Source organism: Drosophila rhopaloa, unplaced genomic scaffold, assembly GCF_018152115.1.
Source record: "Drosophila rhopaloa isolate 14029-0021.01 unplaced genomic scaffold, ASM1815211v1 contig_3, whole genome shotgun sequence".
Taxonomy (NCBI): Eukaryota; Metazoa; Arthropoda; class Insecta; order Diptera; family Drosophilidae; genus Drosophila; species Drosophila rhopaloa.
In genome coordinates this window covers 23,327,977-23,353,003 of record NW_025335123.1, presented here as the reverse complement: position 1 = coordinate 23,353,003, position 25,027 = coordinate 23,327,977, and the positions used below count along the sequence as shown (strand labels likewise).

The 25,027-nt window shown below is 42.4% G+C and overlaps 7 protein-coding genes across 8 annotated transcripts; 3 read left to right on the top strand and 4 right to left on the bottom strand.

Moving 5' to 3' along the window:
- Positions 1–756: 756 nt before the first annotated feature.
- LOC108049741 (leucine-zipper-like transcriptional regulator 1 homolog) lies at positions 757–5,818 on the bottom strand. The gene is made up of 5 exons (XM_017131033.2): positions 4,945–5,818; positions 3,276–4,694; positions 3,028–3,203; positions 2,790–2,968; positions 757–2,612 (listed from the first exon to the last, which is right to left on the bottom strand). The coding sequence occupies exons 1-5, from the start codon at positions 5,706–5,708 to the stop codon at positions 2,208–2,210; spliced, it is 2,943 nt and encodes a 980-aa protein (XP_016986522.1). The 5' UTR covers positions 5,709–5,818; the 3' UTR covers positions 757–2,207.
- Positions 5,819–6,906: 1,088 nt separating this feature from the next.
- LOC123037980 (GPN-loop GTPase 1-like) lies at positions 6,907–7,586 on the top strand. Its single transcript, XM_044461119.1, has 2 exons — positions 6,907–7,241; positions 7,296–7,586. Exons 1-2 carry the CDS (start codon positions 6,924–6,926, stop codon positions 7,497–7,499), a joined length of 522 nt encoding a protein of 173 aa, XP_044317054.1. The 5' UTR covers positions 6,907–6,923; the 3' UTR covers positions 7,500–7,586.
- A 2,620-nt stretch (positions 7,587–10,206) lies between these two features.
- LOC108049723 (GPN-loop GTPase 1) lies at positions 10,207–11,637 on the top strand. The gene is made up of 3 exons (XM_017131011.1): positions 10,207–10,879; positions 10,938–11,291; positions 11,347–11,637. The coding sequence occupies exons 1-3, from the start codon at positions 10,298–10,300 to the stop codon at positions 11,548–11,550; spliced, it is 1,140 nt and encodes a 379-aa protein (XP_016986500.1). The 5' UTR covers positions 10,207–10,297; the 3' UTR covers positions 11,551–11,637.
- Positions 11,638–12,611: 974 nt separating this feature from the next.
- Positions 12,612–20,159, bottom strand: LOC108049724 (T-cell immunoglobulin and mucin domain-containing protein 4). Its single transcript, XM_017131012.2, has 4 exons — positions 19,974–20,159; positions 18,572–19,872; positions 18,071–18,211; positions 12,612–14,093 (listed from the first exon to the last, which is right to left on the bottom strand). The coding sequence occupies exons 2-4, from the start codon at positions 19,490–19,492 to the stop codon at positions 14,022–14,024; spliced, it is 1,134 nt and encodes a 377-aa protein (XP_016986501.1). The 5' UTR covers positions 19,493–19,872; positions 19,974–20,159; the 3' UTR covers positions 12,612–14,021.
- On the bottom strand, positions 14,434–17,277 carry LOC108049725 (translocating chain-associated membrane protein 1). Of its 2 annotated transcripts, XM_017131014.2 has the most exons (3): positions 17,192–17,277; positions 16,984–17,106; positions 14,434–16,145 (listed from the first exon to the last, which is right to left on the bottom strand). In XM_017131014.2, exon 3 carries the CDS (start codon positions 16,105–16,107, stop codon positions 15,001–15,003), a length of 1,107 nt encoding a protein of 368 aa, XP_016986503.1. In that variant the 5' UTR covers positions 16,108–16,145; positions 16,984–17,106; positions 17,192–17,277; the 3' UTR covers positions 14,434–15,000. The 2 variants fall into 2 exon arrangements, with proteins under 2 accessions (XP_016986503.1, XP_016986502.1); XM_017131013.2 differs by lacking the exon at positions 17,192–17,277 and having other exon boundaries at positions 16,984–17,182.
- A 678-nt stretch (positions 20,160–20,837) lies between the features above and the next one.
- On the top strand, positions 20,838–22,417 carry LOC108049668. The gene has a single exon (XM_017130917.1). It carries the CDS (start codon positions 20,996–20,998, stop codon positions 22,328–22,330), a length of 1,335 nt encoding a protein of 444 aa, XP_016986406.1. The 5' UTR covers positions 20,838–20,995; the 3' UTR covers positions 22,331–22,417.
- A 954-nt stretch (positions 22,418–23,371) lies between these two features.
- LOC108049674 (mediator of RNA polymerase II transcription subunit 22) lies at positions 23,372–24,466 on the bottom strand. The gene is made up of 3 exons (XM_017130924.2): positions 24,218–24,466; positions 24,056–24,157; positions 23,372–23,995 (listed from the first exon to the last, which is right to left on the bottom strand). Exons 1-3 carry the CDS (start codon positions 24,327–24,329, stop codon positions 23,778–23,780), a joined length of 432 nt encoding a protein of 143 aa, XP_016986413.1. The 5' UTR covers positions 24,330–24,466; the 3' UTR covers positions 23,372–23,777.
- Positions 24,467–25,027: the final 561 nt, after the last annotated feature.

The window sequence follows — 25,027 nt, the reverse complement described above, 5'->3', positions numbered from 1 at the left end:
TCATAGGTCCAAAAATAAGCAAGCCCCAGGAAATTAATCCGACTAATCGATCCCCTACGCCTACTTCTGTTAAATATGCAAATGCCCGATAAACCAATCGAGTATTCACAACAAGTTCTCCCACCGAGCTGCACTAATCTGCAGTAAAACCTTGACCATTTCCAACTGCCAACTGGATGCGAAGGACTCTGGGCACTAATGGCCTCATAAATATGCAACACGAAACGGGATGGGCTCCACCTGCAGAGGCTGGGAGCCAGGACATGGCCAAATAATTCTCCCTGGCTCCATGGCTCCATGGCAATTCAATTCAATTCGGCTTACTGTCAGATGTATCTGAAAGTGGCATTTCCATCTCGAAGAGAAGATCCTTCCAGCCTGCTGCCGTTGGCATATTTGATTTTGTAATTTGCATTTGATAAGCGACTCTGGGCAGGACTTACCACCCCAAGCGCTGTCCTTGTCATTGTCCTGGCCTTGGCTACAGTTCCCAGATCCAAGTTCCAACTGGGTCCTTGCCGCATCCCCAACCCCCCACTCCCCTCCCCCCGCCTTTGACAGCACCAACTTCCGACTGCAGCCTATGTTTTGTTTTAATTCCATTGAAATGAATTTATCTATGCCAAACCAGCTGGGGAAAACTCAGCCGAAAACTTCGGGCACAGTTTGTTTGTCTTAAACTCCATTATTTTCCTTGGTTTCTGCGGTAAGGCCACAATGATTTTCCATTTGGGATGCGTCAATAGAGTTTCCATATACATATATATCATAATATTGTTTATTCTGAATTCACGCCTTACAGCAACTTAAACGAAATTATAACGAAAATTATCGTAATTAAACGCAAGATTCTGCGCAAATGTTGCCTGATTTGGATAAATATTTTTAACAGCTGCTATTCCAGCCTTAACAAAACTCACAATACAATCATAATAAAAACTGATTTATCACAATTTCGGAAATAAGGATATAAATGAATATTCGAAATCGAACCACTTTTTGGGGCAAGCATTAAGCGATAAAACTATAAATTTAAAGATATATAATCGTTTCCAAATTTGGCAAAAACGTTAACTTTGAGTTTCTTTTTTCTTTTTGGGTGACTCTGCACATGGATGTGGGATGAGGTGGTTCAATGTCAAGGGTTCCTTAGTATAGAACATACAGCTTACGGCTTTCATATATCTAGATAAATACGAGTATACACGATTAGATTTGAATCCTTATTAACTAGTAAGTTGTACTTGGGTAGGAGCATAATAAGAAGGGAAGACCCTCGGACAGCCGAGACTTTAGGGACCCTTGCAAAGTAGGTCATCGAACATACCAAACTTTGAAATACTGAATAGTTAAGGTATTTGAAAACGTCTTCTAAAACACTGAAACAATTTCCACTTGCAGACTGACTAATTTCAATATAGAAAATACATACATTATATTCATTATATCTGTCTTAGCATTGAACTTTGCAAGGGTATTAGAATTTAAAGTTTAGATTGGCGAACCTTTTTGTTCTGCTTAAAGTAATGTATAAAGTTTCTTTAAGGTAAAGCAAAAGCGCCCTTTGTCTAAAAAAAAATTAATTCAATTTGCTTTATTTGAATAAACAGCTAGTGTTTCGAAGTGGTTTTCCTTAATCTTGCTTAAAAACTTCTCCGAATGTCACTCCTAAAAGCAGTTGCTTTAAATGAGAAAATACATTCCAAAATATAAACCATTGAAATTCCAGCTAGTTCAAGTGTTTCAACAAAAATCAATTCTAGTTTCGAAATAGAGAAGTTCAACTACTTGTTGACCTTTTGCATAAGCATAAATAGCTTTTAGATGGGCTTGTTTTCAATGCGTTCTTACTCGAATCTGTTGGGGGTGCATTTTCCAGTATTACGAAGAAGGCAAGACAATTGATGCCTCGTCTGACAATAATAGGTATACATCTGATTAATGTATGAGTTGCGATCGCTCCTTCTCGCTCTTCCCGATGCAGTTCCTCTGCAAAATCTTTGACGATCAGCTTGAGAGCGGAATCGGTAGCTGTGGAGGATCACTGACCAAATGCAGAGGTGGGGGATCGATGGGGGATGAATCGATTGATGGTGATTGGGAAATGTCGTTCGGCGCTGCCAACCGCTACTGCCGCACTACGTGCTACGTCCGATTTGCAACCAGGCGAGCAACAACTGCAATGCCGGCTGGAGCAGCACCAGTTTTCAGATATCTGTATTGATATTGATCCGCGTAAGAAACTCGCCGTGCGAATCGGCCACAGCGCGTATGATCTCCAGCAACAGTTCGCGCGACAAACCGGAAATTTTTGGCAGCCTAGCGACCTTGGCAAAATCTTTGACGATCAGCTTGAGAGCGTACTCCTTGATGTCATAGATCTTGGTGATGTCCGAAGCCTCCAGCGTCTGCAGCACATTCTCGAACGTGATGTTGTGCTCCAGAGAGTATTTGCAAAACGCGTGCAGTCGATTGTTGGCCAGTCCATAAAAGCAGGGCGCCTGGAACAGATACAATGCATCCTGCGGCGGCATCTTCGTCTCGCCGTAGTAAATGTAGCGCAGCAGCGAGTGGAACGCCTCAAGCGAGGGTGAGATTTCACCAATTTGGATCTGTATGAAAGCAAAACGGAATTTACTATAAGATCAAGCCGGATCAACGGAGGAAACCAATGTGTTTTTCACAATTTAAAACCTACCTACTCTACGGGCACTAAAGATATTTTTAAAATCAACTAACTAATATGCCAATTGAACAGATATTTTCGATAGACGAAGAGTTCAACTCACGTTGACTGTATTATCCGGGGGCATAAACGATCGAAACATGCCCTGAAAGTAGGTGCAACGCGACGACAATACCGACTTGTGGGCCGGTATCACATGATCCTCTAGGACGAGGCTTATGTCACAAAAATCGTTGCCAGTTGACTCCAAAAAGGCGCACAAGTCGATCTCCAAAGTGGTTCCTAAATAAAGTGTTTATTTAGCAAAGGACTTGAAACTTTATTTGTAAAATCTCACTCACCTATGTTGGCCTCATAACTGATGTCCATTACCAGCTTGCTGGGATGCAGCCGCTTGCGGATGATCTCCACCAGCAAAGACTTGTCCAAATCGCTAAACTCACTGGACATTACCACCTCGGTAAAGTTCTCCTCCTTGATGATGAACTGCATGCAGTGGTCTTTGATGATCTTAATGCTGAAGTAGGAAGTGTTGAGGTATATTAGTTTAATACATAAATTGAGTTCTGAAATATAGTCCCCCACTTACTTGCTCTTGTCCGCATTGTAGAGCGCCTCCAAAACGTTGAGCTTGTTGATCTTGTAGTCCAAATACTGGATACAGCCGTGGGCCAGCCGCGGCATTGTAAACAAACCAGCCAGTTGGTAGATGTCCGTGATGAGGATGATGATGTTCTTGCTGTACGTGTCCTTCAGATCGATGCGATCGGTGTAAATGTAGTTCAGTATGATGTCGAAGGCCTCGGGGGAGGCGCGGGCCAGACGCACCTCCAGCATGGGCCCGCAGTCCCCGCCCGCACCCGTGTTCAGAGCCAGTGCATCGACCTGGCCCACCCCGTAGACCTTCTCCATCTGTTGCTGGCGTTCCTCCCGGGCAGCCAATATTTTGTTCCGCAGGTACTTCGAACGCGCCGCTACAAAGGCGATGTGCGCCAGGATGCGAATCTCCTCCGCTCCCACGATGAACTGGATGTCGCAGAACTGTTTGTCCTGGAAGAACTTACCGAAGTCATCGCGCAGTGTGCACTTCGGGTACGAGGAGAACTGGAATCGGTAAGTGTCGCCTCTTCTCACGCTGTTGTCCACGGTCCCGCCGAAAATATACATGGCATCGCAGATGACGGCCGAGGCATGGAACACTCTGCCCGAGGGCACATCTGAGTTCTGTTCCGGGAGGATGACGGACCACACCTGCGAGTCCAGGTCGTAGCAGTGCAGATCGTTAGGTAGCGTTGAGTCCGCCGATCCCCCGAACACATACAAAAAACGGTCGTGATGCACCATCGTGTGGCCATATCTTCGCGAGGGCGGGGCGGAGGTGGCGCCCCGTAAGACCGGCTCGTTGGAAATGCGCCTCCAAGTGCGCGTCTTAAAGTGGAACTCAAACAGGGAGTTGGTTATTTGGAGGCCACTCTGTCCGGAAAAGACGTACATGGCATCTCTGGCCACTGCCACTGGGAAGTTACAGCAGGTGGGCGGACGATCGCCCAGCTGGTCCACCTCCTCCCACTGGTGATTCTCCCCGGTGAGGTTCAGTGTCCACATGTCGTTTAGCCGGGCATTGCCATCGTAGCCGGCATAGATCCACATCTTGTTGTCGTAAACAGCTGCCCCATGCGCGGATCGAGGAACTGGCTGGCGCCCGGAAAACTTCCACTCTACCCACATGGCGCTCTGGAACTTGTACTCGAACAAATCGTTTTTGTTGGTCAGGTTTGAGTTGGAGTGAATGTCGCCGGTGTAGCCCCCGAAGATGAACATTGAGCTGCCGGCCACCACCGCCGAGTGATGATACCGCGGAGCTGGCGGTGTTCCCGTGGCGCACGCCCTGCCCCAAGACTTGTCCTTCACGCCGAAGCGGATGAGGTCGTTCAGCATGTTCTTGCCGTTATCGCCGCCGAACACGAACATCGCATCCTTGTAGGCCACCACTGTGTGCTTGCTCCGCCTGAGAAAGAAAGATTGTGTTTGGGATATGGATCAAATTATTACTGCTTGTAAAAATAAACTAAGAAAAAAGTTATCCTTAAAGAGAGAACAAGTCACCAAATAAGTGTTTAAATATAAAGCAAAGTCCCTCTCACTTGTACATATTTGCATGAACGCTTTAAGGTTTGTAACACATTGTAAACGATAAAGTATTTAAAAGTATTTGGTTAGTATCTAGATTCTCCCAGCTTTCCAGCTCCATCACTTACTTGGCTCCGACGAACTCGGCGCACTCGAGCATCCTGGTCCACTGATGGGTGGCTGTGTACGTGGTGAAGTCCACATTTAGGGCGTTGCAGCTGTAGCTGCCGGGGGAAGCGGCCTTGCAACTCCCACTGCCACTCCCACTGCTGGCGTTACTAGCTACGTCGTAGGCCAGTCCGCATCCGGAGCTTCCTGCTCCGCTGCTGCAGCTGCTGCCCGGTGGATGCGAGGAGGAGGCTGATCCTCCTGCACCACTACCCCTAGAGCCCCGCATCGAACTGGACATGGACATACGGAGGTTGGCCCGTATGTGCTGGGCGTCCAAGCAGCTGGCGGTGGAGGCGCTCTTCCTGGCCTTGTTGCGCTTACTGGACTTGGAGGAGCTGCGTGAGAAGAAGCCCTCGTGCTGGGGACTTGAATTCTGACTGGGATTCTGCTGGTTGGCGGCTGCCACGCAGGCGGGGCAATAAAGGATACCGGCAGGAGTGCTCCCACCACTGCTGCTGCTGGCCAATCCCCTGTCCCGATCCCGATCTCGATCGGATCCTCCTCCTCCGCCGGTCACAAATCCGCAGACCGCACTCAACCCACTGGAAATCGAACTGGAACCCAGCCCGCAACTGGCACGCCCACTTCCGCTGGTGCTCCTGCTTCCAGAGGCTCCGCCTCCTCCTGCTCCTGCTCCGCCCCCTCCTGCTCCACCGCCACCTCCGCCGCCTCCTCTTTCCGTGGATGCCACGCCAACGCCGCCGCTAATCGACTTTAGCATTAATGCATCACACGCCGGAAGGATCCTCCGTCGTCCTGGTAGCGAATAATCCTGGCCCGCTTACACAAATTACGTTTTTTTTACAACAAAACAGAAGATCTGTATATAGTTATCGGCTATCGATAAGACAATAGTGTGGTCACATTCAGTGTCGGTGCATCGATACTTGCGATATCGGGTTAAGTCACCGCCTATCGATAGTAAGGATAGTTCATACATTTTTCATTTGATTTAAGTTTGGCTTCATGATCTTAATCAAAGTGAGTAGTTGATAATATTCTAATATGTCACATATATTGTAAATATAAGAGCTAATTAATTTATTTATATAGTGCTTACAACCCATTTTCATGTTAGTTATCTGTGAGTTTCCAAGGAGTTGTAAAAAGGTAACCCACAATCGGACTTCGAGAGTTCATAACTTTACCAAATATAGTCAGATTTCGAAGTGACATACCTTTAAATACTTGTGGTTTGATTCTCTCAAAATCTGCATTCAAAATTTTCGTTTTGGCGTTGATCAACTTTTTGACCCATTTTTATGTTAGTTATCTGTGAGTTTCTGAGGAGTTGTTAAAAGGTGACCCACAATTGGACTTCCAGAATCCATAACTTGACCAAATTTAATCCGACTTCAAAGTGGCATACCTTTTAAGACTTGTGGCTTGATTCTCTAAAAATCTGCATTCAAAATTTTCATTTTAGCGTTGATCAACTTTTTGACCCATTTTCATGTTAGTTATCTGTGAGTTTCCGAGGAGTTGTAAAAAGGTGACCCACAATTGGAGTTCCAGAGTCCAAACTTGGCCAAATTTAATCCGATTTCAAAGTGGCATACCTTTTAAGACTTGTGGCTTGATTCTCTAAAAATCTGCATTCAAAATTTTCGTTTTAGCGCTGATCAACTTTTTGACCCATTTTCATGTTAGTTATCTGTGAGTTTCCGAGGAGTTGTAAAAAGGTGACCCACAATTGGAGTTCCAGAGTCCATAACTTGGCCAAATTTAATCCGATTTCAAAGTGGCATACCTTTTAAGACTTGTGGCTTGATTCTCTAAAAATCTGCATTCAAAATTTTTGTTTTAGCGTTGATCAACTTTTTGACCCATTTTCATGTTAGTTATCTGTGAGTTTCCGAGGAGTTGTAAAAAGGTGACCCACAATTGGAGATCTAGAGTCCATAACTTGGCTGATTGCAGCTTTGTGCTGGACTGGATGACGGACTTTGAGACCTTCCAGGAGGCTCTGGAGCAGGAACAGAGCTTCGTGAGCAACCTCACGCGCACCATGTCGCTCACCTTGGACACCTTTTACGAGAACCTTAGCACTTGCGGCGTGTCGGCCAAGACGGGCGTGGGTTTTGCCCAGCTTCTGAAAAAGATTCTGGACTGCGTGACCCAGTACGAGCAGGATTACAAACCGGTGTACGAGAAGATGCGGCAGGAGCGACTGGCGGAGCAGGCAGCTGGTCCAAGGCCAACTGACAATGTGGAAGAAGCCGGCGTAGCCGTGCCTCTGGGACTGGGTCTTCAAGTAGGAACACTCAGAGCTCTTAACTAAACTTACTAATAGATTTTTTTTACGTAGGACCCACACCCGAACTCCAAAAACAGCGTGTTTCTAATGGCACCTGGTCTGGTGCCTCAATCCGCTGAGGATGACGAAAATGATATGGAGGAGGACGCAAAGGGCACCATGGAGGACCAGAACTTCCACAGCTTCGTCCAAAATCACCTGGACGCCCAGCAAAGCAAGCGGGACAAACTGCAGCAGAAACAGCCACAACCCTAAAGTGATATGGAAAACATTTCAGTTAGCATCGGTTAAGATTGGTTCCCATTTAAATATAGAATAAAAGGTTACTTTTTAAATTACGTAGAGGACGATTTGACGATTTATGGAAAATATTTTAGTTAAGATTGATTTTAATAGCTATTTTATTGATTTTCAAAGTTGAAAACAAAGGCATTATGTTTATTGAAGTAGGAAAGTCTTATTGAAATGGTATTTATTCCCTTTATTTTCCAATAGTCTTTTGAATTATTAGGAAAGTGATTGAAAAATTGTTAATACGATTCTTTAGGTCAACTACAATTATTTTCCACTTTGTCCGTACCTTTTATTTTACCATACCCCCTTGATAAAGGACACTTGGTTTCCCTTGTTTTTATGTTTTCTTCTTTATTATTCACTTTAACAAGCAAAAACATTCAATATAGTGTGTGTGTTTGTCATTTTCCGTCGGATATCTGTTTTGTATACATGGACTTAGTTTAGCTTTGCAAATTAGTGATAACATATACATATGGAGGATATATCCCGCTCGTAAATGTAAATGCAAGCCTTATACTTTGCGTTACATATTTTTGTATATATATATATATATTGTATGTATATATTATGTGTGTTGAGCAAATCAATTTTGAGTTGCGAGTGCTGCGCCCGATATCTTTATCTTACGCTATATAGTTGCTTCTCTGGATTTGTTTGGTTTTTTTATTGGTTGTCGCTTTAAATATTACGCTTACAAAAATACAGATCATCTCAAATACTTGTCAATGCTTCACAGTTATACACAGTTCATATAGACATACAGTAGTCCCCCGCTACAAACGTTATTCCCCATCTGGATTTTCTCGGCAAGCTTTTTTATGTGCTTTTTGGCTGCAAGCTGTGCAGGATCCTAACCCGGATCCTTGACCAGGCGTAAATGCATCCCTCAATATTTTTGTGCTGAAAATCAAGTACAGTCCACGCTCGATAAGTAGAAGCACTGCTTGCGCAAAAAAAGATTCTAATTTCTGGACGTTTTCATTTGATTTGAGTGTGTTTTCCTAGGGCTCACACGGAATTAAGATCTGGTGGCATATAAGTATATCTTACTCTTTTTCAAATAAATGTCGAGGTACAGTGCGACTCAGAGCAGCAAGATCGTTTAAAGGTGGTTTAAAAATTATTCTAACCGCTATTAGGAGTAAAATTATGTTTAAAAAAGCTCGTTTTAGTTAAAAAGTATTTTTGTTTGAAATTAGTTTTTCTAGATTCTTGGAGCCCTGAAACGCACTGCACTCTTTAGTATAATATTTGTTTTGTGATAAATGGAAAGTTTACCTTTCAATTAAACTGTGTTACATAGTTCGACCTTAATTTTAAACATTAATGGAAATATACATTTCTAATAGATTTTAGTGCTGGCCACGTCAGCGTTTTGAAAAAAGGTACCTGAATGTTGGAAAAGGTGCTGTTTATACTCGTTCTTAAACTCAAAAACAAGCGATCAGAATCTTACTTTCTACACTCTTAAAATGTATGGCTACCACTAGGTTTTCAAATATTTCATTCCAAACAATTTTATGATTTTGTTAAGAGTTATTGAATTAGACAGTGGGTTATGTTAGTTATCTGTGAGTTTCTGAGGAGTTGTTAAAAGGTGACCCACAATTGGACTTCCAGAATCCATAACTTGACCAAATTTAATCCGACTTCAAAGTGGCATACCTTTTAAGACTTGTGGCTTGATTCTCTAAAAATCTGCATTCAAAATTTTCATTTTAGCGTTGATCAACTTTTTGACCCATTTTCATGTTAGTTATCTGTGAGTTTCCGAGGAGTTGTAAAAAGGTGACCCACAATTGGAGTTCCAGAGTCCATAACTTGGCCAAATTTAATCCGATTTCAAAGTGGCATACCTTTTAAGACTTGTGGCTTGATTCTCTAAAAATCTGCATTCAAAATTTTCGTTTTAGCGCTGATCAACTTTTTGACCCATTTTCATGTTAGTTATCTGTGAGTTTCCGAGGAGTTGTAAAAAGGTGACCCACAATTGGAGTTCCAGAGTCCATAACTTGGCCAAATTTAATCCGATTTCAAAGTGGCATACCTTTTAAGACTTGTGGCTTGATTCTCTAAAAATCTGCATTCAAAATTTTTGTTTTAGCGTTGATCAACTTTTTGACCCATTTTCATGTTAGTTATCTGTGAGTTTCCGAGGAGTTGTAAAAAGGTGACCCACAATTGGAGATCTAGAGTCCATAACTTGGCCAAATTTAATCCGATTTCGAAGTGGCATACCTTTTAAGACTTGTGGCTTGATTCTCTAAAAATCTGCATTCAAAATTTTTGTTTTAGCGTTGATCAACTTTTTGACCCATTTTCATGTTAGTTATCTGTGAGTTTCCGAGGAGTTGTAAAAAGGTGACCCACAATTGGAGTTCCAAAGTCCATAACTTGGCCAAATTTAATCCGATTTCAAAGTGGCATACCTTTTAAGACTTGTGGCTTGATTCTCTAAAAATCTGCATCCAAAATTTTAGCGTCGATCAACTTTTTGACCCATTTTCATGTTAGTTTCTATGTCATATTTTTTAAAAGCATATATTCTAAGAAAACATTTCTGAAATATCAACTATTCACTTAAAAAAATTAAAATTTATAGAACTTATAAGTGTACAACCCGCTTAACGGTTTTACTATCGATTACTATCGGATAAACTATCGAACTTTTCCAGCGAGCGCACGTTTGTTTTTGCTTTGCGTTGCGGTCTATTTTAATTTGTATTTGGCGTAAAAGTGGGAAAACTAGATACGAAATGTCCGCCGGAGTGGAGGACATCAAGCTGGAGGCCCTGTCTCTCAGCGAGGGAATCCGGGAGTCACCCGTCTGCATAATCGTGCTGGGAATGGCCGGCAGTGGCAAGACCACGTTCACCCGGAGCCTCATCCAGCACGCCCAGAAGGAATTCAACCCGTACGTAGTCAACCTGGATCCTGCGTGCCGCGAAGTGCCGTATGCGACCCACGTGGACATCAGGGACACGGTTAACTACCGGGAGGTGATGAAGCAGTACCAGCTGGGTCCAAACGGCGGCATTGTGACCGCCCTAAACATGTTCACCACAAAGATGGCCCAGTTTGCGGAGCTAGTGCGCCGTGCCGGCGAGCGGGGACACAAGTGGTGTGTGATCGATACGCCCGGACAGATTGAGGTGTTCACCTGGTCCGCATCCGGGAATATAATCACCGAGGGACTGGCCACTATGTTTCCCACTATTGTTGTCTATGTAATGGACGTGGTGCGCAGCGCCTGTCCTACTACATTCATGTCCAACATGCTCTACGCCTGCTCTATTCTGTACAAGACGCGTTTGCCCTTTCTGGTGGCGCTAAATAAGGTAGGAATCCTTCCCGGGAGCCCATGATCTGTAATTAATGTATTTCCACCCGCCCCAGATCGACCTGCAGGATTGCAGCTTTGTGCTGGACTGGATGACGGACTTTGAGACCTTCCAGGAGGCTCTGGAGCAGGAACAGAGCTTCGTGAGCAACCTCACGCGCACCATGTCGCTCACCTTGGACACCTTTTACGAGAACCTTAGCACTTGCGGCGTGTCGGCCAAGACGGGCGTGGGTTTTGCCCAGCTTCTGAAAAAGATTCTGGACTGCGTGACCCAGTACGAGCAGGATTACAAACCGGTGTACGAGAAGATGCGGCAGGAGCGACTGGCGGAGCAGGCAGCTGGTCCAAGGCCAACTGACAATGTGGAAGAAGCCGGCGTAGCCGTGCCTCTGGGACTGGGTCTTCAAGTAGGAACACTCAGAGCTCTTAACTAAACTTACTAATAGATTTTTTTTTACGTAGGACCCACACCCGAACTCCAAAAACAGCGTGTTTCTAATGGCACCTGGTCTGGTGCCTCAATCCGCTGAGGATGACGAAAATGATATGGAGGAGGACGCAAAGGGCACCATGGAGGACCAGAACTTCCACAGCTTCGTCCAAAATCACCTGGACGCCCAGCAAAGCAAGCGGGACAAACTGCAGCAGAAACAGCCACAACCCTAAAGTGATATGGAAAACATTTCAGTTAGCATCGGTTAAGATTGGTTCCCATTTAAATATAGAATAAAAGGTTACTTTTTAAATTACGTAGAGGACGATTTGACGATTTATGGAAAATATTTTAGTTAAGATTGATTTTAATAGCTATTTTATTGATTTTCAAAGTTGAAAACAAAGGCATTATGTTTATTGAAGTAGGAAAGTCTTATTGAAATGGTATTTATTCCCTTTATTTTCCAATAGTCTTTTGAATTATTAGGAAAGTGATTGAAAAATTGTTAATACGATTCTTTAGGTCAACTACAATTATTTTCCACTTTGTCCGTACCTTTTATTTTACCATACCCCCTTGATAAAGGACACTTGGTTTCCCTTGTTTTTATGTTTTCTTCTTTATTATTCACTTTAACAAGCAAAAACATTCAATATAGTGTGTGTGTTTGTCATTTTCCGTCGGATATCTGTTTTGTATACATGGACTTAGTTTAGCTTTGCAAATTAGTGATAACATATACATATGGAGGATATATCCCGCTCGTAAATGTAAATGCAAGCCTTATACTTTGCGTTACATATTTTTGTATATATATATATATATTGTATGTATATATTATGTGTGTTGAGCAAATCAATTTTGAGTTGCGAGTGCTGCGCCCGATATCTTTATCTTACGCTATATAGTTGCTTCTCTGGATTTGTTTGGTTTTTTTATTGGTTGTCGCTTTAAATATTACGCTTACAAAAATACAGATCATCTCAAATACTTGTCAATGCTTCACAGTTATACACAGTTCATATAGACATACAGTAGTCCCCCGCTACAAACGTTATTCCCCATCTGGATTTTCTCGGCAAGCTTTTTTATGTGCTTTTTGGCTGCAAGCTGTGCAGGATCCTAACCCGGATCCTTGACCAGGCGTAAATGCATCCCTCAATATTTTTGTGCTGAAAATCAAGTACAGTCCACGCTCGATAAGTAGAAGCACTGCTTGCGCAAAAAAAGATTCTAATTTCTGGACGTTTTCATTTGATTTGAGTGTGTTTTTCCTAGGGCTCACACGGAATTAAGATCTGGTGGCATATAAGTATATCTTACTCTTTTTCAAATAAATGTCGAGGTACAGTGCGACTCAGAGCAGCAAGATCGTTTAAAGGTGGTTTAAAAATTATTCTAACCGCTATTAGGAGTAAAATTATGTTTAAAAAAGCTCGTTTTAGTTAAAAAGTATTTTTGTTTGAAATTAGTTTTTCTAGATTCTTGGAGCCCTGAAACGCACTGCACTCTTTAGTATAATATTTGTTTTGTGATAAATGGAAAGTTTACCTTTCAATTAAACTGTGTTACATAGTTCGACCTTAATTTTAAACATTAATGGAAATATACATTTCTAATAGATTTTAGTGCTGGCCACGTCAGCGTTTTGAAAAAAGGTACCTGAATGTTGGAAAAGGTGCTGTTTATACTCGTTCTTAAACTCAAAAACAAGCGATCAGAATCTTACTTTCTACACTCTTAAAATGTATGGCTACCACTAGGTTTTCAAATATTTCATTCCAAACAATTTTATGATTTTGTTAAGAGTTATTGAATTAGACAGTGGGTTTAGGATTGGGTTTACCAATATTCTGATATTACCCCCGCTAAAACCATTAAATTATTTGAAATAAAAATCCATAAGCCAAAAAGTTGCAGTGGCCATAATTAAAAAAATTATTTTTTGAGTTTCAAAAATGGTCCAAACATCCTTTTTCCCATTTAAAGGTCCACTTACCAAAAAACTGACGAGGTAGGACATTTGGATTTAGCACACCAACATCTAACAGAAAAGTGTATGATGAACCTTTTCGCATTAACACAGTGTTATAATTCGGATTTTCCAACTCAAATTACATATCGACTTAGCTCATGCATATTATATTTATACGTATATATCTTTATGTAACGTGAAAGCAAATCTCTCCCACACACACACTCAATCTCACACACTCGCAGACGCACACAAATTTTGGGATGGGGAAAAAGGTGCTTTCGAAAAACGAGTTATTAAAGCAGGAATTAATTTTTGGAAAACTATAAAGATTAGCTCGCTTTTGTTAGTTTTGTTGTTTCAGAAACAGTCTTCTTCATTTTTGTATTTCTTTTGTTTTTTTTTGTTTCATTTTCCGCTTGCTTTTTTTCGGAGAAGGGGAAGAAGAAACATAACAGAGAAAGTTTTTTGGGTTTCGGGACTGCGTTTGGTTTTTTAACATGTTAGCTTGGCTTTTTGGACAGCGCTGAGATCCGATATACATACTACATACATATATGGTGTGGGGCGTTCTAGGCTTAGATCTAGGTAAATACATGTGTGTCTTATAAAACGGAAGTGGGCGAAATCCCAGCGACTTTGGATCGCTTAAGCATGCCGGTAAAGAAAAAGCTTGAATCGAAGGTTAATCGGGAATAATATGGGAATCATCTAGACGAGCTCTAATTAATCGTCGTCCGACATATTTGTGGTGGTCAGCAGAGTGGCGTTATCCTCGGCGCCCTGATCCTCGATGTCCTGAAAAATGTAATTATTTTAAACTTATTTTTCTTAAAAAGACATCAATAATATCAATATAAGGTTCTTTCATAGGAGTTTTCCCCTAAGTAAGCTACAAAACTTTTTAAAAGACAGATGATACAAAGATTATAAGGTTTGGTCTTTAACACAAGGTACTCTGATTAATTAGCTTAATTCGAAATAATTAAATAAGCTTAAGAACTCCCAAACCAAATTTTTACCATTCAAAAATTATTATTTTATTCCATTTACAATTTTAAATGTTTAATAATTCTAGAAATTTGAAAGCTCTTCTCTACAAACTTATGTCCCCCAATAAAAAACTCTCTAAAAACCCTTTCAGTTTCTTATACAAAATATATATATTTTTTATATATTCAGCAAATATTTTGTTTTGCCTGGTTACAATCTTGTTCTTGATCTTTTTCTTTTTCTCTTTCTTTTGATTTTATAAAAAATATTTTTACATGCAAATAGGACGATCGGAAATTGTGAAATCATTTTTCAGCAATTGAACAATTTACTTAATGCAATAGCCATTGAAAAACACACATTATAGTAAGCTTTTTTTTATATTTTGTTTACTCTTTTTTTTTTTTAATTTTTTGTGTATGTATAAAAATAAAAAAAATTTGTTTAAAAAAATGATGTAAACTTAAAATGAAACAAAACATTTAGGCTAAGAAATAGTTTCTTTTGTGTGTCGAGGAAGTAAATGCAGCAGAAATGTTTGCAGTAGTAGTTTTGAGCTAAACGAGATTTACAAAGCCAGGGAGCCGTGGATTAGAATCGTGGCTATATATCTACTATATACTCTGGGCGCCTGTTCATGATGCTGCTCTATCTCTCATTCGTTTTGGATTGGAAGTGTGCGGAAGATTTTGTTGCTGTGTTTCCCGGCTTCTCACTTGAGCTTCTGCTTGATGGGACTGGGCGAACTTTGGTCCGCCTCGGGCAGATCGCTCTCCTTTTTGCGCTTGACTTTATCCTTGGGTGTCTTGGCGGGCTTCTTGGTTTGCAGCGCCAGTTTGGCTTCGCGTTTGGCCTCCTTCTTGGCCTCTCGCTTGGCGCGCAGCTGCTCCGTGATGAAGGAGAACACCAGGTAGCCCTGCAGGGCAATCAGACCGCCCAACGCTAGCAGGGATCTCACTCCACCGATGCCGTAGTACAGGGTGAGTACTCCTATCACCGACGTGGCAAAGCGGATCAGGAAGAAGACACCATTGTTGACCACACGCAGCTTGGCCAGGCGCTCCTCGCGATCGAAGACGCCAATTAGCTGGAAGACGTGCGACAGCAGCTCGCTGAAGTAGTGCAGCGTCAACAGAACCAAGGCCAAGCGCTGGAAACTGAGCGTATAAGCCAGGACAATCAGGGTGAAGCCGCTGATCGAGTGCACGATCTTTGGCTGCTGCTCCTCCTTGGTCTTGATCTTCTGGAAGTACAGCTCCGGCAGCATGTGCAGATAGTAGGCCAGCTGCACCACGAAGTAGAACTTGTGCAAAAAGCTCATTGGATGGTCGGGGAAGCCCTCCCACAGCTGGGCCACCTGGCCGAGATAGCCCTCCTTTAGCAGGACATGGGCGCCCCAGACGAAGGACAGCAGATAGAAGGCCACCAGCTGCCCGGACTCATTGAAACGGGCCAGCTTGAACTTGGATAGGTGCAGCTTTTTGCTGATCTTGTCCAGCACGAACTCCTGGATAATCGCGTGCATGATGATGCAGGTCAGCGTGTAGAAGAATATCGCACAGTAGTCCTTGATCCCGGCAATATAGGTGTAGGCCTTGCCATATGGCTGCTCCCTACTGGGATCCTCACCGCTGACATTATGATGCAGGGATATGAACGCACTGGCGAACGCCGCCGTCGATTCGTTCATCAGACCGACCACGAAAACCATGGCCACGCAGGAAATAATGTCCGCATGGTTCTGAATAACGAACTCGTGGCTCAGAATCGGAGGATTTTTGTTGCTGGTCTTGCGACCAAGTCCTGGTTTAATGGCCATCTCTCTGGCAGGTGGAAGTATAGTTGATGCAGGGGTTTCTGTAATAGTATGTGAGTTGGTTAATGAAATTCTATTGGTTACATGCCTTTATTTCTGACTCTTGAGAGCTTTTTTAATGTTTTTGTTATGGGAGGGCACCACTTATAACATATTTGGTTGCACTTTCAATGCTAGTTATTATTTAAGATACGAAAAACATAGACAAGGGATAATGAGGCTCCTCATATATTGGTCTTTACTTTGATAGGCTGTTGGCATCAGAAACCTAATAATACGATTTATCTTTAACAGTTCCCCAATTTAAGATATAACACAGTTTTTAATTGTTTCTGTTATCTATAATTATATGAACTTGTTCGTAGCACTATAATTACTCAATATAACAAGTAACTACTGTATCAACTGTGTTCCAAAATCGCTTATCACGAAGTAGATTCTCATATTAAAAAAAAAGTGATAACTAATATATTAAAGATGTTTTCTTACAACATAAAAAAATGGTATTAAATATCATTAAACTTTTGTCAACAGGTATCCTACAAAATTCTTGGATTATAACTCTTGGGGTATAACTACTGTATTGAAGATGCTTCTCTAGCATATGATTTTATAAAAAAGCCAGTTATAACATTATATCGGACACAAATAAAAAAAGGTCAAACGGCTGTCCAATAGCCCTCAGTTGGTCCTTGGATTAGGACACATAAGGGATATCTACTGTATTTGAGATGCTCCTCCAACAACAAACACATAATTTGCCTTGTTGGCACTGCACACACACACACACAGCCAAGGCTGCGCGCTCCCACACATTAAGAGACTCCAAGAGACACGCTGGCAAAAAATTGTTGTTGCACGTTTGCCATTTTTACTCACAGGATTTTCTCCGTTTGGGCCAAATTTCCGGCCAACTGCTGATGTGCAACGTGATTTTGCTGACGTAGGCGGTGTGTTGCGGTGCGGCACTCTAGCAGCTCCGATTCGGGTCGTGATCTGGAACTGAATCGGGGACACAAACTGAAATATCTGCTCTGGGCGCTCTGCCGCTGCCTACTGCACTGCTTGCTGCGCTGCTTCTGCTCACCTGTGTGCCGCGTGCGTGTGTGTTTGGGTCCCACCACACCAGGGATGGCACATCTCGCACTATTCCAGCTCCAATTTTTGTATTTTTGTTGTCTACTTACCGTGTGTTTGTCGGGCTTAAATTTTCACGCGAAATTCAATCATCACTTTCCACACTTTCTCACAGTCTTTTCACCCTTATAAGCACATATTTATTGCTTTTTATTTCACATTTTCTCAGCTGGTTCCACTTTCTGTGCAGCCCTGGCCAGAAATTGCCACGCAGCGCAGAGCCAAAAAAATATATGATGATGTGTACATCAAACTACCCAGGGCCAGGGCTGCAGAGGCTGTGACGTTTGTTTGGCGCCGATTTTTGTTTTGTTTAACTATTGTATTTTGGCCTAATTTGGTTCACTTGACACTTGTTCACACACCAGCTTCGCGAGTTAGCACTTTTTAAGTCAAGACTAGATTTCAACCGCCAATAACACATTCACTTGGTCGATGTTCAGCCCTGATTAGTTTCAGGGCTGGCAACTTGTAAGGCGCACAATTTGAAGTTTTGATTTTATTATTATTTCACCGTTTACACGACTGCCTAAAGGCAAAAAGTAACGATTATTAAAAAAATACATATTTATAAAATTACCTATATATATAGATAGATAGTTATTAAATATAATTTCTGCAAGCTAGAGCGCGCACTTCAAATTAAGTTATTAGATCGTTTTGAATGGTTTAAAGAAGTGCAATTTACTTTGCGAACAATCAGCTCTGCAGATTTACCGTAATCCGCAGTGGTGTGCTAACTTGGAAAGGGGCTCAAGGTCGCACCACCCACTACGCCGAGCCACCTTCTTCCGGTTCGTTGGTCAAGTTAATTGCATTTTGTACTCACATTGCGATTTCGCTTGCGGACGGAGGACACAATTGTGCGCTTGTTGCGTGCAACCAGGCAAACCGTTATGATCAGAATCACTCCAATGAGGGCGAACCCCAAAAGAGCGGGCAGCAGCACGCTATCCTCGTCCTTGAAACCCTGCGAAATAATGGGAAATTTATAGTGTTAAAGGAGCTCTACCACATAAGTGGGGGGCACCGGTACTCATACTCTATATTGGTCTTGGCCTAACTCATTGTGAACGATTTTACAATCAAAAGTTTGTCATTAAGTACTAGCTAACTTGAAAATAACGATAGCTTTATAATTTTCTTATGTGTGACAGAACAATAAACCTGCATACCCACTATCATAAGTCCAGCTTTCGTGGTTCCAAAGACCATTCTCAAGACTTTAGAGTGAGGACAGGGATTGCCCTACTAGGCACTCCACTTTAGAAACCATTAAGCCCCATGAGTATCGGATAACCCCAAAGTCACGCAATTGCGTGCCACTTACTTTCCATTGAAATAGGGTCGAGGGATCGATGTATGCCCAGTGCGTCTTAATCCAGGCGCTGTTGCTTTTTTCGTCATTCAGGCCAACTCCCGATCCCTGTGTCTGCTCCTCCGCGTCTGATTGTACGTGCATCCTGGAATTCTGGCCAGCTCCGGTTTGAATTTGAGGTCCTTGAGCCTTGGCCAAAACCGGTGGCATGATGGGTTTCTTGGCTGCGGACTTGAGTAGGGGAACCTGAATGATCCGAGTGGTGATTGTGGTGGCCGGTGGCATGTATCGCGGAGTGGTCACTGGCGGCTCCCTGGTCGTGGTAGTCGTAGTCGTTGTGGGAGGTGGTGTGGTTGTCGTGGTGGTGGTGGTGGTGGTGCTGCTGCTGCTCGTAGTGGGTGCCGTGGTAGTGGTGCTACTGGTGGTGCTGGAGTTCGGATTGGTCTTATTTACGCGGATCACGAACTGCTCTATGCCATCCCGATTCACAATCTGCACATTTCTTCCCACATTCTGCTGCAGCAGGGGTGACCCTGTGGGTAATATGGGATTACCAGCAGGCTCTCCCCTTTCACCACCCGCCGAGCCGCCTCTTTGTGGGCCTCGGATCAGGGCCGCCTTAGTTTTCAAGAACCATTCCGTGGGGTTTGGTAGACACTCGGCGGAGACCAAAAAGGGTATTAGCACGGCTCCAATGATCACGGTGCACACGAATATTAAGCCCAAATAGGCGAAGAAGGATCGTCGGCGGCGCTGACCCTTGACCTTCACGGATCCGGACCCGGAGGAGGAGGCGGAAGAGCCGGAGGACGTGGCTGCGCCGCCGGAGGAACGTCCCGACCCCGACAGCTTGCCCTCGATGCGAAAGTCGTCGTTCTGCGGCAGAATCGTGTACTGCAGACTGTTTTCACCGTGTCTGATGGTCTTATACATGGTGACCTGTTCTTCGGATCTGCCTCGGATTCTTCCGGAGCTGCCTCGCTCTCTTCCTCGGATTTTGGAGGATTCTCTTCTGCAATTCAGTTTCTTTATCACCCGTCTTTGAATCCCCTAAAAAGTATCACTAATTTGTGGCTTTTTCTGTTCTACTTTTGCAGCTCCTTCTTTAATCTGTTGTTTTGTAGATAGTATCTATGTCCTTTTCTTGTTGATTGTCCTTCCTTGGAGATTACTTTGACTCCTGACGTTCCTGCTCTTGAGTTGGCCTTAATCAAATTAAGACACGATACACTTACTTCCGTTTCTGTCTCCTTCTCTCAGCCGTTCTCCTGTTTTCCGCACTTCGTCTTCCTGCTGATTTTGTTATTTTGTTCCTGGAAATGCAACTTCTTTCACTTCACTGCTCTTCCCCTCTCTCACTTTCTTTCGGGTTCTCCTTTCACCTTTTGACGGTAAATACTCAATTTCCGCTCACCTTTGCTTTTCTGCAGGTGCCAAAGTCAATAACTCCGTATCCTTTTCCCACGATTTAACTACAAATCATGTGCTGCCTCTTCTCGTCCTCTACAAAATGTACTATCCGCGTTTTGTTGTCGTCCTTCGGGAATATTGTTTTGTTCCTGTTTCTGCTGCTGATGCTCCTTGCGCACTAAATTTTATGTTTTTATTGATTAAGCGTTTGTTGTTTTTCGACGCAGGCGCAGTTTATAGGTTACGGTAGAGTGTTAAAAAATGCGTATGGCAAAGGACCTTTTTAAGTGTTGAACAGGGGGAGCAGGGATTCAAATCCTTTTCAGGTTTAACTGTGGAATTTTATGGTGGTTTGTTGTGAAAGAAATTGATTTCTAGAATAATTACAAAACAAAGGGGAAACAGCAATAAGGACTACATGAAGGACTACATTTTCACATTTCTGTGACCTACATTTATAAACAACAATTTGTCTAATCAGCAATCAATAAATAGATCTCACTTAAATTACCCCCTATTATAATCGATTTGAATACTCATTATCTTACATTTAGACCTCTTCTATTTAAGCAGACTTTGCACCAGAAGATAACCTGAAATACTCGGATTGCAATCGATTGTTTCTAATGGATTGCGACCATTTCTTGCTAATAGATCAATCAGAAATTGCGACCGCAGACAGATCCAGATTTACGAGGTAGTCATATACCTACGGCCGTAAAGTTCCAACCATTCCACTGATAAGCCGGAAACGAGGGGGTGGGGATGAAAAAATGAGGTTTATCGGTAGCTTATCGGGGGTCGATAAGCGGGGGCCTAAGCGTTTTTTCCGAACAATCTGCATTGGGTTTCCAGTCACGTAAAATAGGGCAAGCGCTCAACAACATCTAACACTTCTTAGCTGAGGATTAATATTCATTGCGATCAAGAGGAGATTTATTTGCAAAGTATCCCCATCTGTGACGAACTTGCATTTCCTCTCACAATATCAACTATATATTCGAACGCAACTTCTTGAGGAAAAACATGGTCGTTCTTTTAATCCTCGGTCTGGTCATTGGCGCCTTAATGATCCTGGTGGTCGTGGCTCTCAAGCTGTTGGGTCTGAAGCCGCCATTAATTTTCGAAAAATACCCACTGAAAGGGATCTTTTATCGGGTGAAGTTTTGGCTCGCTTTATTGGTCCTTCGACGCCTAAGATACCGCATCTATCGAAGGAACGAGGAGTTACTCGGATCCTCGGAACATCTGGCTAAGGTTGACAGACCCCAAGAGCTCAGCAACGATCCGAAGAGCTACGATGTGGTCAGCTTTATGGCTGCCAATAAAGAGGGACACAAACTGATGGTTACTTTGGAGAGAAGAAGGCGTGGAGTCCTCAAAGCAGCTTTGTACCTTTGGCTTCCCGAGAAGGGATTGTTTAGTTCTCCAAATCTGCCGGATATGATATTTTTTACCACCGAAGACGGAGAGGAGAGCCACGAGTTCCAGGGTGGCGGTTTTCATGTTTATCAAGAGGAATCCATGAAAGTATGGCGGATCAAATATGAAGGTGTATTAAAGAGCCAAGGAGATATGTCAGAGGCCATACCAGTGGACTTGGACCTACGTTTTAGGAGCTCCACCGTTGAACACTTTGATTACAACAGAGATCTGAGTTCCTCTTTGATAGCTGACTCCATAGCCAGAGAGGCCTGGAATGAGAAATTCTACAGCCTGATTCGAAGTGTCAATCATATTGTGGAAAAGCGAACCCACTACGAACAGAATGGAGAACTATCGGGAAAGATCATCTTTCAGGGTAAGGACTTGTCCCTGAAAATGCTGGGCTTTCGGGATCACAGTTTCGGAACCGAGCGTTGTCTGAGCTCCATTAACCGATACGTGTACTTCGCCTTGTTCCTGGACGATGGCAGCAGCATGGTGGTGGGAAATCTCAGCCAGCCATCCTTTTTCCTATCCTCCTTGAAGGTGGGTTACGTCTGCAGTCCCTCTGGGAAGTATCAACCCCTCACTTGGAGCAATTTCGAGCTGTACTCTTACGGTGAACGGGGAATTCCCCCCCAGCATCAGAACTTCATTGTGCGCACCGAGGAGAAAGAGTACCTCATCCAGATCGAAGTGGAGGGATCTGCTGTGCGGTTTGTGGGCGGAGATTGGGAGTCCAAGGTGTTCAATCAGTTTGTGGCCTGTACGGTCAATGGAGTTTCCGGTCAAGGACACGCCGAGTTCCTGTATCGCAACAAAGGCGGTAGACCGGAGGATATATGCTCCAAGGACCCCAGCTGGTACCAGAACATCAAGCGCTTCGAAAGAAGCCTGACTTTGCTGGAGGAGGAGGCTGGCGATTTCATCTTCTAGGAATCGATGAGACCTTTTAAGTCATTTTTGTTTTTATTTCTAAGTTAATGTATGGAGAGAATATAATAATAAAGTTCTTTTATGTAATTCAGAGTTTTGTTGAACTGGGGTTAAAATTTCTGATGAGCAAATGATTTTTAATGGTTACCAGTGATATTAGGAAACTCTTTTTAATATAATAATACAAATAAAGGTAACATGCTGTGTCATGCTATTTATGTAAGAAATACTATCGATTTCAATACTTTTGAAGTGGCTGGCTGAAGCAATCTCTAAGTCCAAACTTAGTCCATTCAATTAAATCATTCACCAAATTCCGTAAACAAGAATATCAAGTCAAGGCTATCGGATGCAGCTGCAACCGAATCGGAAATGTTAACAATAGACTCTAGAATCTAGACGATAAGGGAGATTACGAAATCAGTTTGGGAGTTGGACCCCCCGGTTAAAGAATGGAGAACATTTTAAACATTTTAATCGCCAATAAATTAGCATGTGGCAATCAAAGAAATCGAGGAACGGATAAGATTAACTAAGTACTTAATTTCGGTTTTTCCTTTCGGTCGGTTTATATGGGTTCCAAAAGACAACGGACTAACTTATCGCCTTAAAACCGAAGACCAGGTGTCAAGTGACCAGGTGTCACAGATAAGACCCGAACAAAACGGGGGTATCTATAATTTAATACATAAAGTTCCCTTTATGAATAAGAATCTTGTTTTTCTGTTAGATTCCGACCTGCCGCAATGTCAATTTTTGGCTTGCCGATAAGTCATCGGCCATTATGATCCGCAAATATATCCCAGGTCTGTGCTGATACGCATGTACAACCGATTATACCCAGAATTCGACCATATCACGTATTTTATTGTTTAATTTGACCTTTTAACCTCCAAAGTCAAATATAATGTATTCGTAGTATTATTGACAAGACAATCCACAAGACAACCGACCCAAAAATACAAACCAAACTTTAAATACAGGTTTTTTGGAGGATTCGGGTTTAAGAATCAGTTTGAGGTATGCTATTTTAAAATAGGATTTTTGTAAGAAAAGTTATGTGCTTAAAAGTGCAGGTTTTAGGAAGCACTTTTAAGCATAGCCATTTTATTGAAATTTTTGTATTAAAATAACAATAAGTCGACCAAAATTTATAAGCCAAGATTTAAATACAGATTCTTAGAGAATCAACCCACAAATTTCCAGAGGTATGCCTCTTTTAAATCTTTTCTGTGGGATAAATTATGGGTGCCGTTACTAGTTCACTTTTCTGCAAGTCCAGATTTTTGGCAGGTATTACTATCTGGAACGGCGACTCGATGAGGGATATTTTACAATTAAAGATTACAAGTTAGTTCCCATAATGTGGTTTTTAAAGGTGTTTAAATATTAGTATTTGAATAGTTTGGCTAAAATCAATACAATCATGTTAACCTTTCGTTTGGGGCTACTTGAATATGCTAGTGTAGTACTCCTCCTCCAGATCGTACAGATCCATGGCCATTTCGTCCCTCAGTTTCATTAGCTTTTTGTCGCACTCGCTTTGAGTGTTCCTAAACAATTGCGAATTGTTTGTGATGGCCTCGTTTACCGAATGGAAATCGTTGAGGATAAGGTACTGCTTGAGGTCAGCCACTAGCTTCATCAGGGACTCGCCGGCGCGAACTGGAATATGGGATATATATCAGGGAATTCTTCACGACTTTTGAACAATTTGTGGCTTACCCATATTGGCCGCGCGGACCTGCATTTCCAAGGCATCCTGTTCGCATTGCGTTGTCTTGGAAATCTGACTGTGACTTTCACGACGCGCTAGCTTAAGAATTTCTGGAGGGGATCAGGGTATTAATTTCGTATGTTGTGGAACAGTAAATCCCTTTTTATTACCCTCAAAGTTCTCGAGCATGCTGCGAACGTCGTCTTTTAACCGCGCATTGTATGACTTTAAGAGCGCCTCTTTCGATTGCGGCAATATCGTTGTCCTTGAACCGCTGGCCATTATACTGATATTCCTCTTGCGCCTTCTTTTTTAATTCATCTACGCTAATTTAGCAATTTATCAAAGAGTTTTGTTTATTTTGAGCCAAACGCCGCTATTTTTGTTTGTTTTGTTTCTAAGTGGTGGCTCATCCCTGGGTAACTATCGGTGCCTGAACAATTGACTATCGATAGTCACTTCACTTTTTATAAAATATTTTTATTAAATAATGTCACCGATCAGCAGAACCATTTATTTATTTATTTATTTATATAAAGCTAGCTTAAGTTTTAAAACTATGAACTAACTATAATAAGAGCATTAGCAGCTGAGGCCTTCCGCTCGTCTGGGATGAAAGTAATAATTTAATTGAAAGAAATGAGAACAATTTTAGATTTTGTGAATAAGTTGGGCTTTTTGAAGAAATGAAATGATTTTAGTTAGTATGTTTTCATTGGAAGGGTTTGCTATGATGTTGGCTGGGTTGTCAGAAAGGAAGGATGTAGTTCTAGGTTGGGAGAGGGAAGGGCAGGAGCTTAAAATGTGGTTAATGTTTAAATGTGGGCTTTTGCAGTATGGGCAGGTGTTTGGAAGGGATCTGTCCATGTAGTGTGAGTTTGTAAGTGAGGTGTGTCCTAGTCGAATTCGGTTTATAATTATTTGGGTTTTCCTATTATGATTGGTGTGCGAATACGTAAAGCTGAAAGGAGTATTTTTAA

What these genes read in the sequence shown, in the direction of transcription:
- LOC108049741 (XM_017131033.2), bottom strand. Translation starts at nt 5,708, where the DNA reads ATGCTAAAGTCGATTAGCGGCGGCGTTGGCGTGGCATCCACGGAAAGA. An exon ending in GCCGAGTTCGTCGGAGCCAA is followed by an intron (nt 4,695 to 4,944) that starts GTAAGTGATGGA and finishes TTTCTTTCTCAG; the next exon opens with GCGGAGCAAGCACACAGTGG. An exon ending in TACAATGCGGACAAGAGCAA is followed by an intron (nt 3,204 to 3,275) that starts GTAAGTGGGGGA and finishes TTCCTACTTCAG; the next exon opens with CATTAAGATCATCAAAGACC.
- LOC123037980 (XM_044461119.1), top strand. Translation starts at nt 6,924, where the DNA reads ATGACGGACTTTGAGACCTTCCAGGAGGCTCTGGAGCAGGAACAGAGC. An exon ending in CTCTGGGACTGGGTCTTCAA is followed by an intron (nt 7,242 to 7,295) that starts GTAGGAACACTC and finishes TTTTTTACGTAG; the next exon opens with GACCCACACCCGAACTCCAA.
- LOC108049723 (XM_017131011.1), top strand. Translation starts at nt 10,298, where the DNA reads ATGTCCGCCGGAGTGGAGGACATCAAGCTGGAGGCCCTGTCTCTCAGC. An exon ending in TTCTGGTGGCGCTAAATAAG is followed by an intron (nt 10,880 to 10,937) that starts GTAGGAATCCTT and finishes CACCCGCCCCAG; the next exon opens with ATCGACCTGCAGGATTGCAG. An exon ending in CTCTGGGACTGGGTCTTCAA is followed by an intron (nt 11,292 to 11,346) that starts GTAGGAACACTC and finishes TTTTTTACGTAG; the next exon opens with GACCCACACCCGAACTCCAA.
- LOC108049725 (XM_017131014.2), bottom strand. Translation starts at nt 16,107, where the DNA reads ATGGCCATTAAACCAGGACTTGGTCGCAAGACCAGCAACAAAAATCCT.
- LOC108049724 (XM_017131012.2), bottom strand. Translation starts at nt 19,492, where the DNA reads ATGTATAAGACCATCAGACACGGTGAAAACAGTCTGCAGTACACGATT. An exon ending in CGACCCTATTTCAATGGAAA is followed by an intron (nt 18,212 to 18,571) that starts GTAAGTGGCACG and finishes ATTATTTCGCAG; the next exon opens with GGTTTCAAGGACGAGGATAG. An exon ending in TCCGCAAGCGAAATCGCAAT is followed by an intron (nt 14,094 to 18,070) that starts GTGAGTACAAAA and finishes TACATTTTTCAG; the next exon opens with GACATCGAGGATCAGGGCGC.
- LOC108049668 (XM_017130917.1), top strand. Translation starts at nt 20,996, where the DNA reads ATGGTCGTTCTTTTAATCCTCGGTCTGGTCATTGGCGCCTTAATGATC.
- LOC108049674 (XM_017130924.2), bottom strand. Translation starts at nt 24,329, where the DNA reads ATGGCCAGCGGTTCAAGGACAACGATATTGCCGCAATCGAAAGAGGCG. An exon ending in CATGCTCGAGAACTTTGAGG is followed by an intron (nt 24,158 to 24,217) that starts GTAATAAAAAGG and finishes GATCCCCTCCAG; the next exon opens with AAATTCTTAAGCTAGCGCGT. An exon ending in GGTCCGCGCGGCCAATATGG is followed by an intron (nt 23,996 to 24,055) that starts GTAAGCCACAAA and finishes CCCATATTCCAG; the next exon opens with TTCGCGCCGGCGAGTCCCTG.